Source organism: Clupea harengus, chromosome 23 (genome assembly GCF_900700415.2).
Source record: "Clupea harengus chromosome 23, Ch_v2.0.2, whole genome shotgun sequence".
Taxonomy (NCBI): Eukaryota; Metazoa; Chordata; class Actinopteri; order Clupeiformes; family Clupeidae; genus Clupea; species Clupea harengus.
Genome location: NC_045174.1, coordinates 8667699 through 8681197, shown reverse-complemented (window position 1 = coordinate 8681197; position 13499 = coordinate 8667699). Strand labels below are relative to the sequence as shown.

Sequence of the window (13499 nt, the reverse complement as noted above, 5' to 3'; positions counted from 1 at the left end):
ATTGTTCCAGTAGGGAAATACAAATTGTTTTTTATGCGTATCTTTGTAATAATATCATACTTATAGGAATTGTTCCACAACTATACTTCATCGCTTTTGGCAGTTATAGAACTCATTTCACGCTTATTCAGGACTGTCCTGATGGAACAAAAAGAGAGCTGTCGAATCTAATTTCTAATAAACATATAGCCTAATAATGAGGATAGAATGCAATTTTTCTACAGAAGCACATCTTTGAGAAGTAAAAAAGGCTTCTTTCATCAGACCCATCGTTAGGGGTAAGGTTTTATAAAACAGTGAACATGTAGGCTACATTACTGTTAGTTTACATCTCATAAATATTTGTGAACAATATATATTTAGTCCCGTTTGCACCAGTGGATCGCAGATATCCTGCGACTGTCATATGAGACACCCGCAGCCAGGCGACGCTGTTGGTTACTCTCCCACCAGCAGATCATGCAACTGTTTATAATGAAGGAAACAACATTTACACAATAATCAGAATTCCAAATGATCTTCCCAGTAAATTATGCACAGCATCTTCCCTCTAATAATAGATGTTGATTTCCCATCAGTGCACCGTGTTAGTTTTGCGCGTAACCATTATTTGTCGTGACGTCATTTTACATGTATGGGACCGGATGATTTGGGGCATTTCATAGAAGGTGTGTACTGCGTGCGTGAGTTGACATGAGACACCTCCCCATGTGTTACGGGGACAACTTGCACCATTGTTTGTCCGTAACATCTGTGTCCATCTCCTGTCAGGACTTTTTGAGTATTTTTCCCACTCTGTTGGACTTTTTAGGTGCACCGAACAAAATGAGCCACTGGTCATTTTCGAATTATATCCGGTTCTCTGACAGCTGATTCATTTGAAGGTTTTATCTAACATACAATAAATCTGTGACCATCTTATCCGCTGGACACCCCCAACATTCTTGTTCGCACAGGCGCGTCGCCGTAGCCAAACTCTGCGCAGAGAACGCGCACGGTCCAACACACGGACTTGAGTGCCCTTTGGACAACCACGCTGCAGGCGGCAAAAGACCAGGTTACCACTTCGCTGTCATAGTTCTGTATGAAAAGAGAATATCTGACTGTTAAGTCAATATTTGAATGTCAAAAGAAGAAAGCTTATCTAAAGCCATTGAAGCCACCAGAGTCGCCGATTCCAGTACGTCTTTGGATGAAAGGACAGCGGACTAGAGTTCCAACGCTACGGACAGTTATTTGTGTCTTTCCAGCAAAATACATTTTCAGGTTTACTTTGCTGTCTGTTTAATAGCAAAGTCATTTTGGATTTCTGGGACCTTAAACGTGGGGCGTGTTTTCCAAAAACACAGAACATTTCAAGAAGTCCCGTTCGCCGGAGTCGGTGTGGATGTGTAACCTACAGTATGAGCAGTCATTTGCTTTTGAATGATGAGCAATCGGAGCGCACAAGGTTTACGAGGAAAATCGGAATTGTAATGATTCATAACCTTTAAACCAACATCGGATATTATTAAGGAATCTAAAAAAAAGAAAGCGATAATGATTCTGGCAACTTTATACATCATGTTGCCTGTTCTGGGTAGGTTACCGTTCAAGTTATTATTCTCCAATAACTAATTAACTATTTCTCAGTATTTACCTTTTTATTATTTTATACTCTATTAGGTTTGAAACCCAACAAATGTGTAAGCTATCACATGCTTAAGACCAGCGACGTAAAACCCATTTTATCTGTAGTCTTGAGACTGAAGGAATTTAACATCATGCTGTTCTAAAGCTTGATAGTGTATGGTGAATTGGCAGATATTCCATAGTGGTTCACCAAATAATATATTGTCATCTTGATATGACGGTATTTTGAAATACTCAATTAATTAATTTCTTGACTTATAATGAGGTGTTGGAGCCTGATTACTTTTCTTGGACGCTTATTTGCAAGTAGGCTGCAGCGTGTATGATAATTAAAATTATCTGAATTACAGATTATGTGAAGTAGTATATGAAGTAATGAATATGTATGCACCATATATTGCTTGATAAATTATATTTTTATTATTATCATTGTGCAGATATAATATCCTCCACCAAGTCGGACAGAATGCGCAACGGCAGACTGGACTGTGTGGAGGCGAACGCCCAGTGTTTGGGAGAGTATGTCTGCAGCTCAAAGTATCGCACCATGAGGCAGTGCGTGTCGGGGAAGTTAACGGACAACTACACCATGCTGGCCGGAGCCGACGCGCAGGACGAGTGCCGTAGCGCCATGGACGCTGTGAAACAAAGCCCCCTGTACAACTGCAAGTGCAAGAGGGGCATGAAGAAGGAAAAGAACTGCCTGCGTATTTACTGGAGTATCTACCAGAGTTTGCAAGGTACTAAAGTCTGACTGGAAAACACATGCTTATTCCAAATTCATCCTTCATCTTAATAACTATAAGTCATTTTCATTGCAGACCTCTTAGGTGAGAGATTCAGACACACAATGGTAAAGCGTGTAAATCAAGCCGTATTGATACCAATTTATTGGCCAGAAAATGCTTCTCTTGAGGTTAAAAGGGCTCCCCCACAGTGTGTCAGTAGTATGCCACAACTTGTGTTACTGTTAGAAAGATTTACAAACCCTTAAAACTGATTATGTGCATGGCCCAAGTATGTATACGTATAATTGCCTTTGTACTGAGTGAGACAGTTCACCTCACAATGATGTGGCAATTATCAAGTAGAAGAAGCACGGACATTAAAGAGATGCCTAACAGACAAATTGCTGGGCCTCAACATTAGAGCATGTTTGCTCATTATAATGTGAAGAGTCCCCGTGACATCATGCTTCAACTGAGAGGACAGTGCAGCAGATCTGGACAAAATGATTACGGCGGAGATGAGGAAAAAATGAGCTCAAAGAGACTTCTGTTTTTTTTTTTGGTCAGAAAACATGCTCCCATTCCCACTAACTGGATCTAATTCGAAACAGCCACTCGTTCTGATGAGGGCCTCTCCGCTGCAGCATGTTAATTGAGTTGTTTGTTATTGTGTGCTTTTGTTTTTTTTCTCTCTCTCTCTCTCTCTCTCTCTGTCTCTCTTGTTCTCTCTTTCTCTTCTCCTCCAGGAAATGATCTGCTCTCTGTAGAGGACTCTCCATACGAGCCATCGAGCAGCCGTCTCTCCGATATATTCCGCCTGGCTCCCATGGTGTCAGGTAGGGGCCACATGATATTGCCCGAGCAGAGAGGGAGGGGGAGGGATCTATTCGGGTCTTTGTTACCATTGAGCATTCTGATGTGGCCATTTCTTGTCAGACCCATTTGCTTCCTTTATCCGGGTAAGCCAAGAACCAGGAAAAATCTGGGTCCACATGACTAACTGTGTCTGGGAACTCCAATGTTAGGTTACATGTCCATTTGTTAGAATTAGCCCTCCATGTGTCTACATCCGGTGAAGGAAAGGCAAGCTCTTTAATCCGCTTGAAATTAACTCAGTAGTTTGGAAGAGGTACATTTGTTCACAAACAGCTGTGTGTGTGTGTGTGCATGCAAGTGATTGTGTGTCTGTGTGTGTGTGTGTGTGTGTAAGTGAGTGAGTGTGTGTGTGTGAGTGAGAGATGAGTGAGCGAGACAGACAAATTAGTTTCATGGGTAGACAGTAGAGATATTTATACACACAGCTTTTTCTTTGAGTACTGCAATTTCAAAATCTCAGACTTTTCAATCATGCGAGTGCCTGAAAGAAGCCCTGGGCCTGCCACTCTCTGGCGAGGTGGAGGAAAAAAAAAATCTGTGTCTGCGATGATCAGATCCTCACCCAGATCTGAAAGCGCCGACCTCTATCTGAACTTGACCCTCCAAACTTTGTCTTCTGAGCCTGCCTCGGATTAAAAACGAGGCCCTGTCCCTTCAGTACTGCTCTCCACCTGTCTTTAAATAACCCACGAGGACCCCCCTTTTTTTTGCAAATTATAGCTATGCTTTCAGATGCCTGAGCAAATAGTTGCGTTAATCAGCCTCCTTTGTGTCTCCGGGGCTCTTTTGTTCATCCTCCTATCCATCAGCGTGACATTTGCATTCACTCATGTGCATTTGCTCACCATTCACTGGCCCTCGCCAGACCTGTGCAGATTAGTGTACAAATAGACTTAAATATGGCTGTATTGCATTCTACCGCAGGAGGTGAGGCACACCTACAGAAGGATTACTTGAAAGAGAGAGAGAGAGACACAGAGAGAGAGAGAGAGAGAGAGAGAGACAGAGAGAGAAAGAGAGACAGAGAGAGAAAGAGAGAGAGAGAGACAGAGAGAGAAAGAGAGAGAGAGAGATATGTCAGGCTGTTTGGACAGAGGGGATGATGTAGTGGCTCTAGATGGTGCTGTTCTTCCCTGCTAGAACACAGCGGGGTGAAGTGGAAGCTGTCGGCGAGGAGCCTTCTGGCACGAGCCCCCTTCCGCTGAACTCTGCCTTGCGCCGCACTCCTGCCTGGGAAGGCGTCTTTGAGAAGCAGACTCCTTTTAATCATCCTGACTCTACCCCACTGCTGCTGCTGCTTCTGCTTCTGCTGCTGCGCTGCTGCGACTAGCTTGCTTAAAAAACCGAAGTGCTGTGGTGGATGTCTCTGCTGCTGGAGAGAGATGCTTAGATAACGGTGGTGCGCGGTGGCGGCGGCGGCGGCTACGGTTAACTCCTGTGAGCTGAAGTTTTTCGGGGAGATAAGGTCAAGGGTAACAGGCAGAGATGGATTCCCGTTCGTATTAAAAGTAACAAAGTGCTCCCGCGCTCGCTTACACTCATCAGTCTCTTTTTGAAATCAATAGATGAATCCAGCAGAAGGGAGGGAGGCAGAGAGGGAGGGAGGAAGAGAGGAAAACAACATCACTGGCTGCCATCTTGTGTGTTTTGTAGTATGTCTGTGCTCTAGTCGGTGCATGCAGATCACACACAACATTACACTCAAGCTACATATGGTCACTTGTGCCGACCGTATAAATAACAGGGCTCTCATGTCTAAAAGAACTGTTTTGTTGTGTGGTCTGGCCTCTGTATGGTGGAAAAAGCACTCCAAAGCCTAAATGAACCATCAGTGTGCAGCAGGTGCTTTAAATCACTTGAGTTTCAGGGTGAGTAAGGAGAGGGAGGGAGGGAGATGGAGAGATAAAGAGAGAAATGAGAGAGAGAGGGAAAGAGGGGAGAGAACACACTTAGCGAAATTATCTCCATATTTGGCTTCGGAACACGGCGGCATATTAATGTCAAACCGAGGCCCCCAGTCGGCCGTCTGTTTGCACTTTCTCCCCCCCAGTCAAGCACACTTCTGACAAATAGGAGAAGAAGGAGCCCAGGAAATGAGTGCAACGAGTCTGGCGCACCTCACCAAACCCCTCGACCCCCCCCCACACACACACACCAGCCCCCACCACACACACACACACACACACACCACTCCCACCCCGACTCCCCCAGTAATCACTCACAGCTGGGCCTCGCTGGAGTGGACCAGTGGAGTTTTTAACAGCCCCAGCCAGCCGCGCTTCAATAAAGGACTGATTTCCGACGAGTCGCACTGACTCTGCATAATGCGTTGCACCGGTGGATTAGAAGCGGTGCTGAAATAATAATGGTTAATATACAACCTGCTCAGCCTCCTCCGCGGCGGATGCAGCACTGAGGAGAGGAAAGGCGGCACGTGACCACCCCCACCACCACCACCCCCCAGCCCGTTTTTATTGCTCGGGGAAAGAATCTTGCTCTGTGTGCTCTCACTCACACAGGAGAGCATCCAGTGGAAGACAGTGGTGTTCTGGTTATCAGTTTGTTCTTGTCAAAGAGAACCCTGCGTCTTTCTGCCAGGTTTCTATAAACACGCATTTTGGAAAAGTTCGGGGGGCTGAGGGAAGATTATGAGTCCCAATTAGATCCAGGCTCACCCAGTTTGCCAGAGGACAGGATGGGCAGGATGAACCTCTTTCTGTCCAGGAGCTTTGCCAGAGACTTCTTTTTTTAAGACATTAAACACACCCAGTTTTCCCTGGTGGGCTGTGTCTTCGCTGTTCTACCCACTATTGCAACTAATGGAGGTGGGAGAAAACTACAAAGGATACCGTTTCCCACACTGTTGACTGAAGTTGTAAAGAGCTGCAGGTGGATCCCGTAACAACAGAATGACTAACTGACCTTAATCCTCTCCCACACCCTGAGAGGTCCGATGGGACCTGGTCCTAAAAGCCTCGGTTCATGTGAAGCTCCTCCATACAGGCCCGGCCACATGTAGGCCTCGTGAGACTTGAAAAGGTAATCAATAGGAGGCAATTTTAATGGGAAATCTAAGGCCAAAGACAAAAAAAAACAGATTGATTTAGTGAGCCAAGTCTCCACTTCCCATCCAGTTTTGATCAAAGGAGAGACCATTCCCCTTAATTGCTAATAGGATCTAATGCAAGTGCGAGTGGAAAAAAAATCATTCATCTGCACTATTTCTTCGGTAAATATCTGAAACTTTCAGTTCTATTAAAAAGATCAATAGGAATGGCGGTATGGAGGATGTCCTGCCTTTGAAATGCCAAGTAAGCTAATTAGCTAAAACGCAGCAAATTGTCATGTCCATAAACTTGACGGATCACAAGTCCTATTCTTCGCTGTCAGTTACCGTTTACCATGAAAACCGCTCTCAACAACAATAAACAAAAAGAAAAAAGGAGCGGGAATCCAGCGAAAGCATTATCATATCCTGCTGCAGGATGCCTCCTTATAACGAGCCCCCCCCCCCTGTCTTATGCACTGTAGGAAGGCAAGGTCCTCTCTGATAACATGGAGAACACAGAGATTAGTGTTGGGGAGCTCAGGGAACGAAGGAAGAGAGAGAGAGGGGAGAGAGAGGAAGCGGTGGGGGAGTCGAGTGAGTTCCTATTTTCCCGGGGTCCTTTGATGTCAAGACACACCTGTCAGCTTAACACTCCCTTTGTCACCAGTGGACTCTGAGTAACCGATCCGCCAAAGTTACAGGACGCCGGTGAAAAAGGTAACAGGAGTTGAGAGGTTAGCGAGGAAAGGGGAGACTTAATAAACAGAGCCAGAGGATTGAGACCCGGGGGAATAAACAACAAACAACAACAACAACAATAGCAAGAGAGAAAGCCTTTAGTAATGAAACAGCCTCCCAACTGGATTGTTATCTGGATTCCACGCACCATTTGACCAATTAGAGGTAATTTTCTGGGCTGGAGGCTGCCTTCTACCGTGCAGCGCAGCGAGATATTCCATGTCGAGCGTCATGTATTTTCGTACATCATTACAGTACATGCCATGAATGCCTCAGGGTCAGTATATGGACATCAAACTAGCCCTAGACTTAATGGAATGTGAAGCCCTTTGCAGGCATTGACCTGGTCATTTAGGCCGATCCAGCCAGTTTTTTTTTCTTTTCTTCAGCTCGTATTCGCTGAGGCTGTGACTCTGCCAAGGCTGAATCCACCCCCTTTCGTTTTTCGTGTTTTTTATTGCGACATATTTTTTTCCTCACAGATGTGTTTATTACATCATTAATCCAGCCCGAGGAGCATGCGACACCCCGTCCAATAACTGCTGGAATAAATTCGGCAGGAAGTGCTTGAATTAAAAGCCGCTTCATCCGTAAATCAATGAGGAGAGCTCGCCTTGAGAGAAGAAAAATGATTGCATCGTGATCGTCTGCCATCGAGAGCAACAGTCACGCACCTCATGTTCTGTCTTTGGCAGCGGCCTGCTCCCTCTGACCTAGCTTCGAGAGGGAGAGTGTGTATAAATCATTATGAGGTCATGTATTGACGACTTCTCTGAGGAAGAAAAGCTACTGAGAGCATTGCTCTCTTCTCTTCTCTTCTCTTCTCTTCCCTTTGCTCGTCTCACTCCCACTTTGTTGTTCACGGTTGTTCAGAAACTGCGTACAAAACGAGGAGAATCAGTTTGCTTCCTGTAATGAATATCCACAAGTCGTCCGTTTCATACAATATGCATGACATTGTCAACATTACGAGTGGGTTACAATGTCAATTCGACGTCATTGGCTGAAAGAATAGAAAACGTATTGATTGGTTGAGTACATGTTGAATTACCTGTGTCTGTCAACCTAATGTCAGCCCCAATATGCGACAGACATGCAAAAGTGGAGCCTGCCTCTAAATTGGGATGTTGCTCAGTAGGGGGGAATGTTTTGCAGTAAGGGGGACAGTAGAGCAATATGCTGAGGGGTGGGTTGCGAGGGGGGGGGGGGGGGGGTTGGGTCAGAGAGAGAGAGAGAGAGAGAGAGAGGGCCCTGGTTAGCTATCGATTGTGCTATGCTGCCGCTTGGCCTGTGATGAATCTTGCTCTGCGCCTTGTTAATTGATTTCCTTGTGTCTCCGCTTCGGTCTGCAAACCTGTCAATAATGGAGCAGACACAAAAAGGCATTAATTTGTCCAGCGGAGCGAAGAAAAATGGAGTTGTACTCCTCACCAGAGCTAGGCTCAGCTGTGCTGTGCTGTGCTGTGCTGTGCTAGCCGGCCATCACTCGGCTAAGCTGCAGATGTGAGGAAAATGCGTGTGGACAAGTGCCCATATGTGTGTGTCTCGCCTTATCAAAGAGGGCACCACATTATGTATTTTGATTCATCTCTGCTCTGTGTGTGTGTGCGTGTTTGTGTGTTTTTCCGGTTTAATAATTGATGGAGTTTGGATGCTCTCTATGTCTCGCGCTCTGAGTGTGAGCTCCTTGGAGAATAAGCCGGTGCTTTTTTGGCCCGGGCGTATTTTAGTTATTGGATTCAGGCAAAGGGAACAGCTCAGCAACCTCTGCCTCAACCCCCCCCCACCACCACCACCACCACTATCTCCACCCCCACCTCCACCACCCCTACACTCATCCCACCCCCCCCCATCACGTTTGGTCTTAATAGGGGAGGGAGACTGAAATAAAACCACAAACAATGGTATCCTTATTTTTCCCTACGAGGGCTCTCGGCACTCTGAGCTGGTGAATTATTCACGTCTCTCGGCAGGGACAGGCCGCGGTAACAAGTCCCCAGTGGTTTGAAGCCGAGAGAGCCGGGCGGCGGGGACGACGGTCTCAGCCACTGACTTGCTCGTCTGCGGAGGGTCACAATTAGCTACGCGGCGCTCTGAACGGCCCTGTCAGAGGGCGCCGGTGAAAAATGCGCTCGGGCCGGACTTCAATTAGAAGTTGAGGTTTCGTTTTATTTATTTATTTCTTTTTTTTAATGGAAGCGGGAATGAGTAGATTGTAAAGGGGCATTGATCATGGTGAAAGGGGATCTTTATGGCTAGATCCTGCAAGCAGAGACAGATTGGGTCGTTCTTTTTTTTTCTTTTTTTTTTACAACTCCTTCATTTTTGTGTGGTTGCCACTTTTAAAGTTCACTTTAGTGTGTGTGTGTGTGTGTGTGTGTGTGTGTTTTATTTTTTCATCTCAGTTTGAGTCTCGCCTGGACAACCCCTAACTTAACTGCAGCGCACTCTCAGCTTACCCACTGGCATGGCCCATGCTTGCTATTGAGGACCATCCATAATTCAGATTTTAATAATATTCAATGGCATTGGCAGCATTTGTTTTAACGAAAAAAATCAATCCAAGCCTCTCTGGTTGCCAGCATGAATCTCAACCAGACTCTACGAGGGCATGAAGTTATTAAATATGAAAATATAGCCCTGTCAGCAGTTATTGTTTGGAAGTGCAATTTGATTTCTAGTCTCATTTCACATCATTGACATGGACGCCAGAACGGCACACTTCATGAATGCCAACAAGCACAAATTCTGATTGAATGAGGTCGGGAGGTAAAGGGGGCTCTGGATGACTCCAAGTGACATCTGGAGAGAGTGTGGTCAGTTTGTGTAGTAGGGCCTTGGGACTGCTCAAGACAATTGCACTTGATATAGATCTCCATGCCAAGTGGATATTTGTTTGCCTGCATGGAGATAGGACATATGGGTTATGTGCCAAAATGAATCACTGCCGATGAAATGGCTTTTTTTTGGTCATAGGAAAATGCAATGCCTAATCCTATGACCACCAGCAGTCCTGCTGAGAATTCTGAACCCCCCCCCCCACACACACACACACACAAACACTCACCACCACACATACAATCATACTCAAGTTTTACACACACACAAGCACACGCACACATATACACACACACACACACACGTATTCCTCAAACCAATTTCTGATTTCAGACTCATATTAAAGCCATCCGCTCTTTCTCCTGTTTCACACACATATGAGGCTCCAGGAGCCGACATCTAGAGCCAAACATTTTTATTGAGTGCAGACGTCGGGCAAATCATCACATATTAATCCACCATGAGTAAAAAATGAGTCTGGCGAGGCCTGAAGCGATATGTAAAATAAAACTTCGGCAATTTGAAACACACTTATTCACTTCAAGCTTCAAACAGAAGTTCGTTGTCTACTTTTGTGGAGAAAGGTGGAGGGTGTGGTGTGTGTGTGTGTGTGTGTGGGGGGGGGGGGTCGATTTATGCTTTGTGCGCAGTAGAGTTTCAATTTGTGTATGAATGCTCTATCGTTCCTGCTCAATGAAGATGAGCTCCGTTGGCTATCCTTTTTATGCACTGATTATACGCTTTCACAACAGCCTGGGATCCTCGGAAAGTAAAAGCAGCATAATGAAAGGCAAAAGAAAGGAGGGGAGGAAAACGGTATGGGAAAAAAAAGGAACGTCTTACGTTGAATGATGAATTGGAAATGGATGTGTTAACACACAGCATATTTCTCCTGCTAACCTACAGCTGGGGCTCACAGCATGTGTGTGTGTCGGGTGGGGTGGGTTGTGTGTGTGTGTGTGTGTGTGTGTGTGTGTGTGTGTGTGTGTGTGTGTGTGGAGGGGGTGAGGGGGGGGGGGGGGAGCTGAAAACCTCTCGAGTGCCATAACACAAGAGAGGGCATCTCTTTGCCAGTTGTTGCCGTGTCGTTAACCTAGCCGTAACGGCACGATGAAAGCGTGATTAATTGCGAATCATTAAGGGAAGTCAAACAGCAGCTATATTTGTAATGCTGCAGAGCTCTCCCATATTTGTTCATCAATCACTTTAATGATTGAGGCTGTGTTTGGGGGTTTGACATTGGATGACAATGTGACACTCATGACACCCTATCCGCACGCGCAAGTGTGCGTGTGTGTGTGTGTGTGTGTGGTTGGTTGGGGTGGATTTTTATCCTTGGCGTCCCACTGTTCCTGTGCGCGTGTCACATCCTGTAGGAGCTACCAGGCGTGATTGGGATTGGTCGGGGTGACTTTGCCATCGAGGTCACCCTTTTCTCTGATTAGGGGGACACATCACAGACAATTACTACAGGACACTCGGACACACAGACACACGGGCGGCCACAGAGATGGGCAGACAGAGGGACGCGTGTCAAAGTCAAAGTCATGAGCACACACGCGCACACACACACACACACACACACACACACACACACACACACACACACACACACACACACACACACACATTCATTGTATTCATAAGCCAACAAAAGGAGATGAAATTCATTGTAGAACACACACACACACACACACATAAACAAATGCCCATACAGTGTACACACACATGTCCACACAATGCAGCTTCCAAGCCAGGAGGTGACACACATTCGTGGCGTTTGAAAAGCTCTTGTCTGTGGTTGTCAGGCAGCCATAATGTGCGTTATTAGGAGAGGCAGAACAGCAGGTTCTTCATTCACGTGGACGCGACTGACGCTATCACAGCCTCGGCTGCAGGGACAAGTCCTGGCCCGTGTGCGTGTGTGTATGTGTAAGGTAGAAAATGTAAATGATTTGTAGGTGTGTGTCTGTGTTTGTGTGTGTAGTTTGTGGTTTTGTCCTGAAGTGATACAGTGTCCGAGGTGTACAAAGGTGTGTGTTGTTTGTTGGTATGTGTGTTATGCGTGTGTATGTGTGTGTGTGTGTGTGTTTTTGTCTGAACGTGTGTGTGTGCGCACAGTAAGCCTTTGCTAACAGGGGCTTTGGAGAGGATTCAGGAACCCATCATTGTGCGGATGTGTCTGACAAATGAATAGCCCTCAATTCTTGTTGGACTCATTTCACACACACACACACACACACACACACACACACCCCCCACACACGCACATCCCATCCTTTATGTCCCCCCTCTCTCTTAAATGCCACTTTACAGTCTGTCGCATGACTATGAATTGAACGTCTATCATCAGAAGGGCTCCACAGTGAGCCCAGCGCGCTTCGCTTGGCTTTAGTTAATAACCAGACGCCGGGGAACAATGCGCTGAGAGAGATGCAGAGAGATGCAGGGAGGATTCACAGGAGAGAGGGAAGAAGGGAGGAAGAGAGGAAGGGAGGGAGGGGAGGAGGAGAACGAGGAAAAAAAATGCCCCAGTCAGAGCTGTCATTTTATTTTACTCCTCGCTCATGTAATGGCCTGTGGACTCTTGGCTTGGTTTCCCGTAGATTAATAAATAGTGCGCAATGTGTTTTAGCGCTAATGCATACAGACTCAGCGGCACAACCAACATCTTCACAACCCCCTCCCTGAGCCCCCACCACCCAACCCTCTGTCCCCCACCCCACCATCTCCACCAACCCCACTACCCAATCCTCCACCCACCCCTCAGGGGGTAGAGAACGCTTGGCAGTAAAATAGTAAATGTACATTTTATAGCTTATTAGCCATTGATTTTCCCTGGGATTGAGAGCCGTCGACACCGAGCTCTTTATTAATTAGGCTCATGGGGACAGGGGGGGGGGGGTAAAGGGTTTGGTGATGGAGTCTCTAGTTAACCCAGCAAAACACACACACAAACACACAAACACACACACACAGATGCACAGATGCGCGCTGCAGATGCTCATAAACTCCGCCGCAGTCTGCTCTGCACTCTCACACTCGCTCACGTTCATCACTCCCAAGACCCACGATGCAGTTCGTGCACACACACACACATACACACACACACACACACCTACACACACACACACACACACGCGCAGTGTGCAGTGCGCAGTACACCCAGTTCGCCCACAAAACCATACTTGCTCTGCCTATACATGTCCATTAATGTACATCTATAGGCACAGTGTCACACGTAAACTCTCACACACATACAGACACACACACTTTTACTCACTCTTAATAGTGTAAACCACTAGATGTGATTTCACTCACTCATAATACTAGGTTTTGGTTCCGAAAGTGTATGTAGAAAACTGCACACACTGTACTGCATCAAAACTCTATAAAACTCTGACTATAGAGCAGCACAGACACACACACACACACACACACACACACAGACACACACACACACACACACACACACACACTTACTCACCAATTCTCTCATACCAGCACAACCACACCTCGCCTCGGAACACAGCTGTCAGTTAGCAGCACGGGACAGGGTGACATTTCAACAATGGCCGCTCAGTCCCCTATAGAGGACTCCCTGTCACATGCCTCTCTCTCTCTCTCTCTCTCTCTCT

At 46.3% G+C, this 13499-nt stretch overlaps 1 protein-coding gene across 1 annotated transcript in view; it reads left to right on the top strand.

Annotated features, from left to right (window-relative positions):
* The first annotated feature begins 585 nt into the window (after positions 1-585).
* Positions 586-13499, top strand: part of gfra1b (gdnf family receptor alpha 1b) — a 29415-nt gene continuing 16501 nt past the window's right edge. Inside the window, exons 1-3 of the mRNA XM_031561271.1 lie at positions 586-1579; positions 2070-2372; positions 3107-3196. Of these exons, the coding sequence (XP_031417131.1) occupies positions 1540-1579; positions 2070-2372; positions 3107-3196 (433 nt within the window). The 5' untranslated portion in view covers positions 586-1539. The remainder of the gene's footprint in view (positions 1580-2069; positions 2373-3106; positions 3197-13499) is intronic.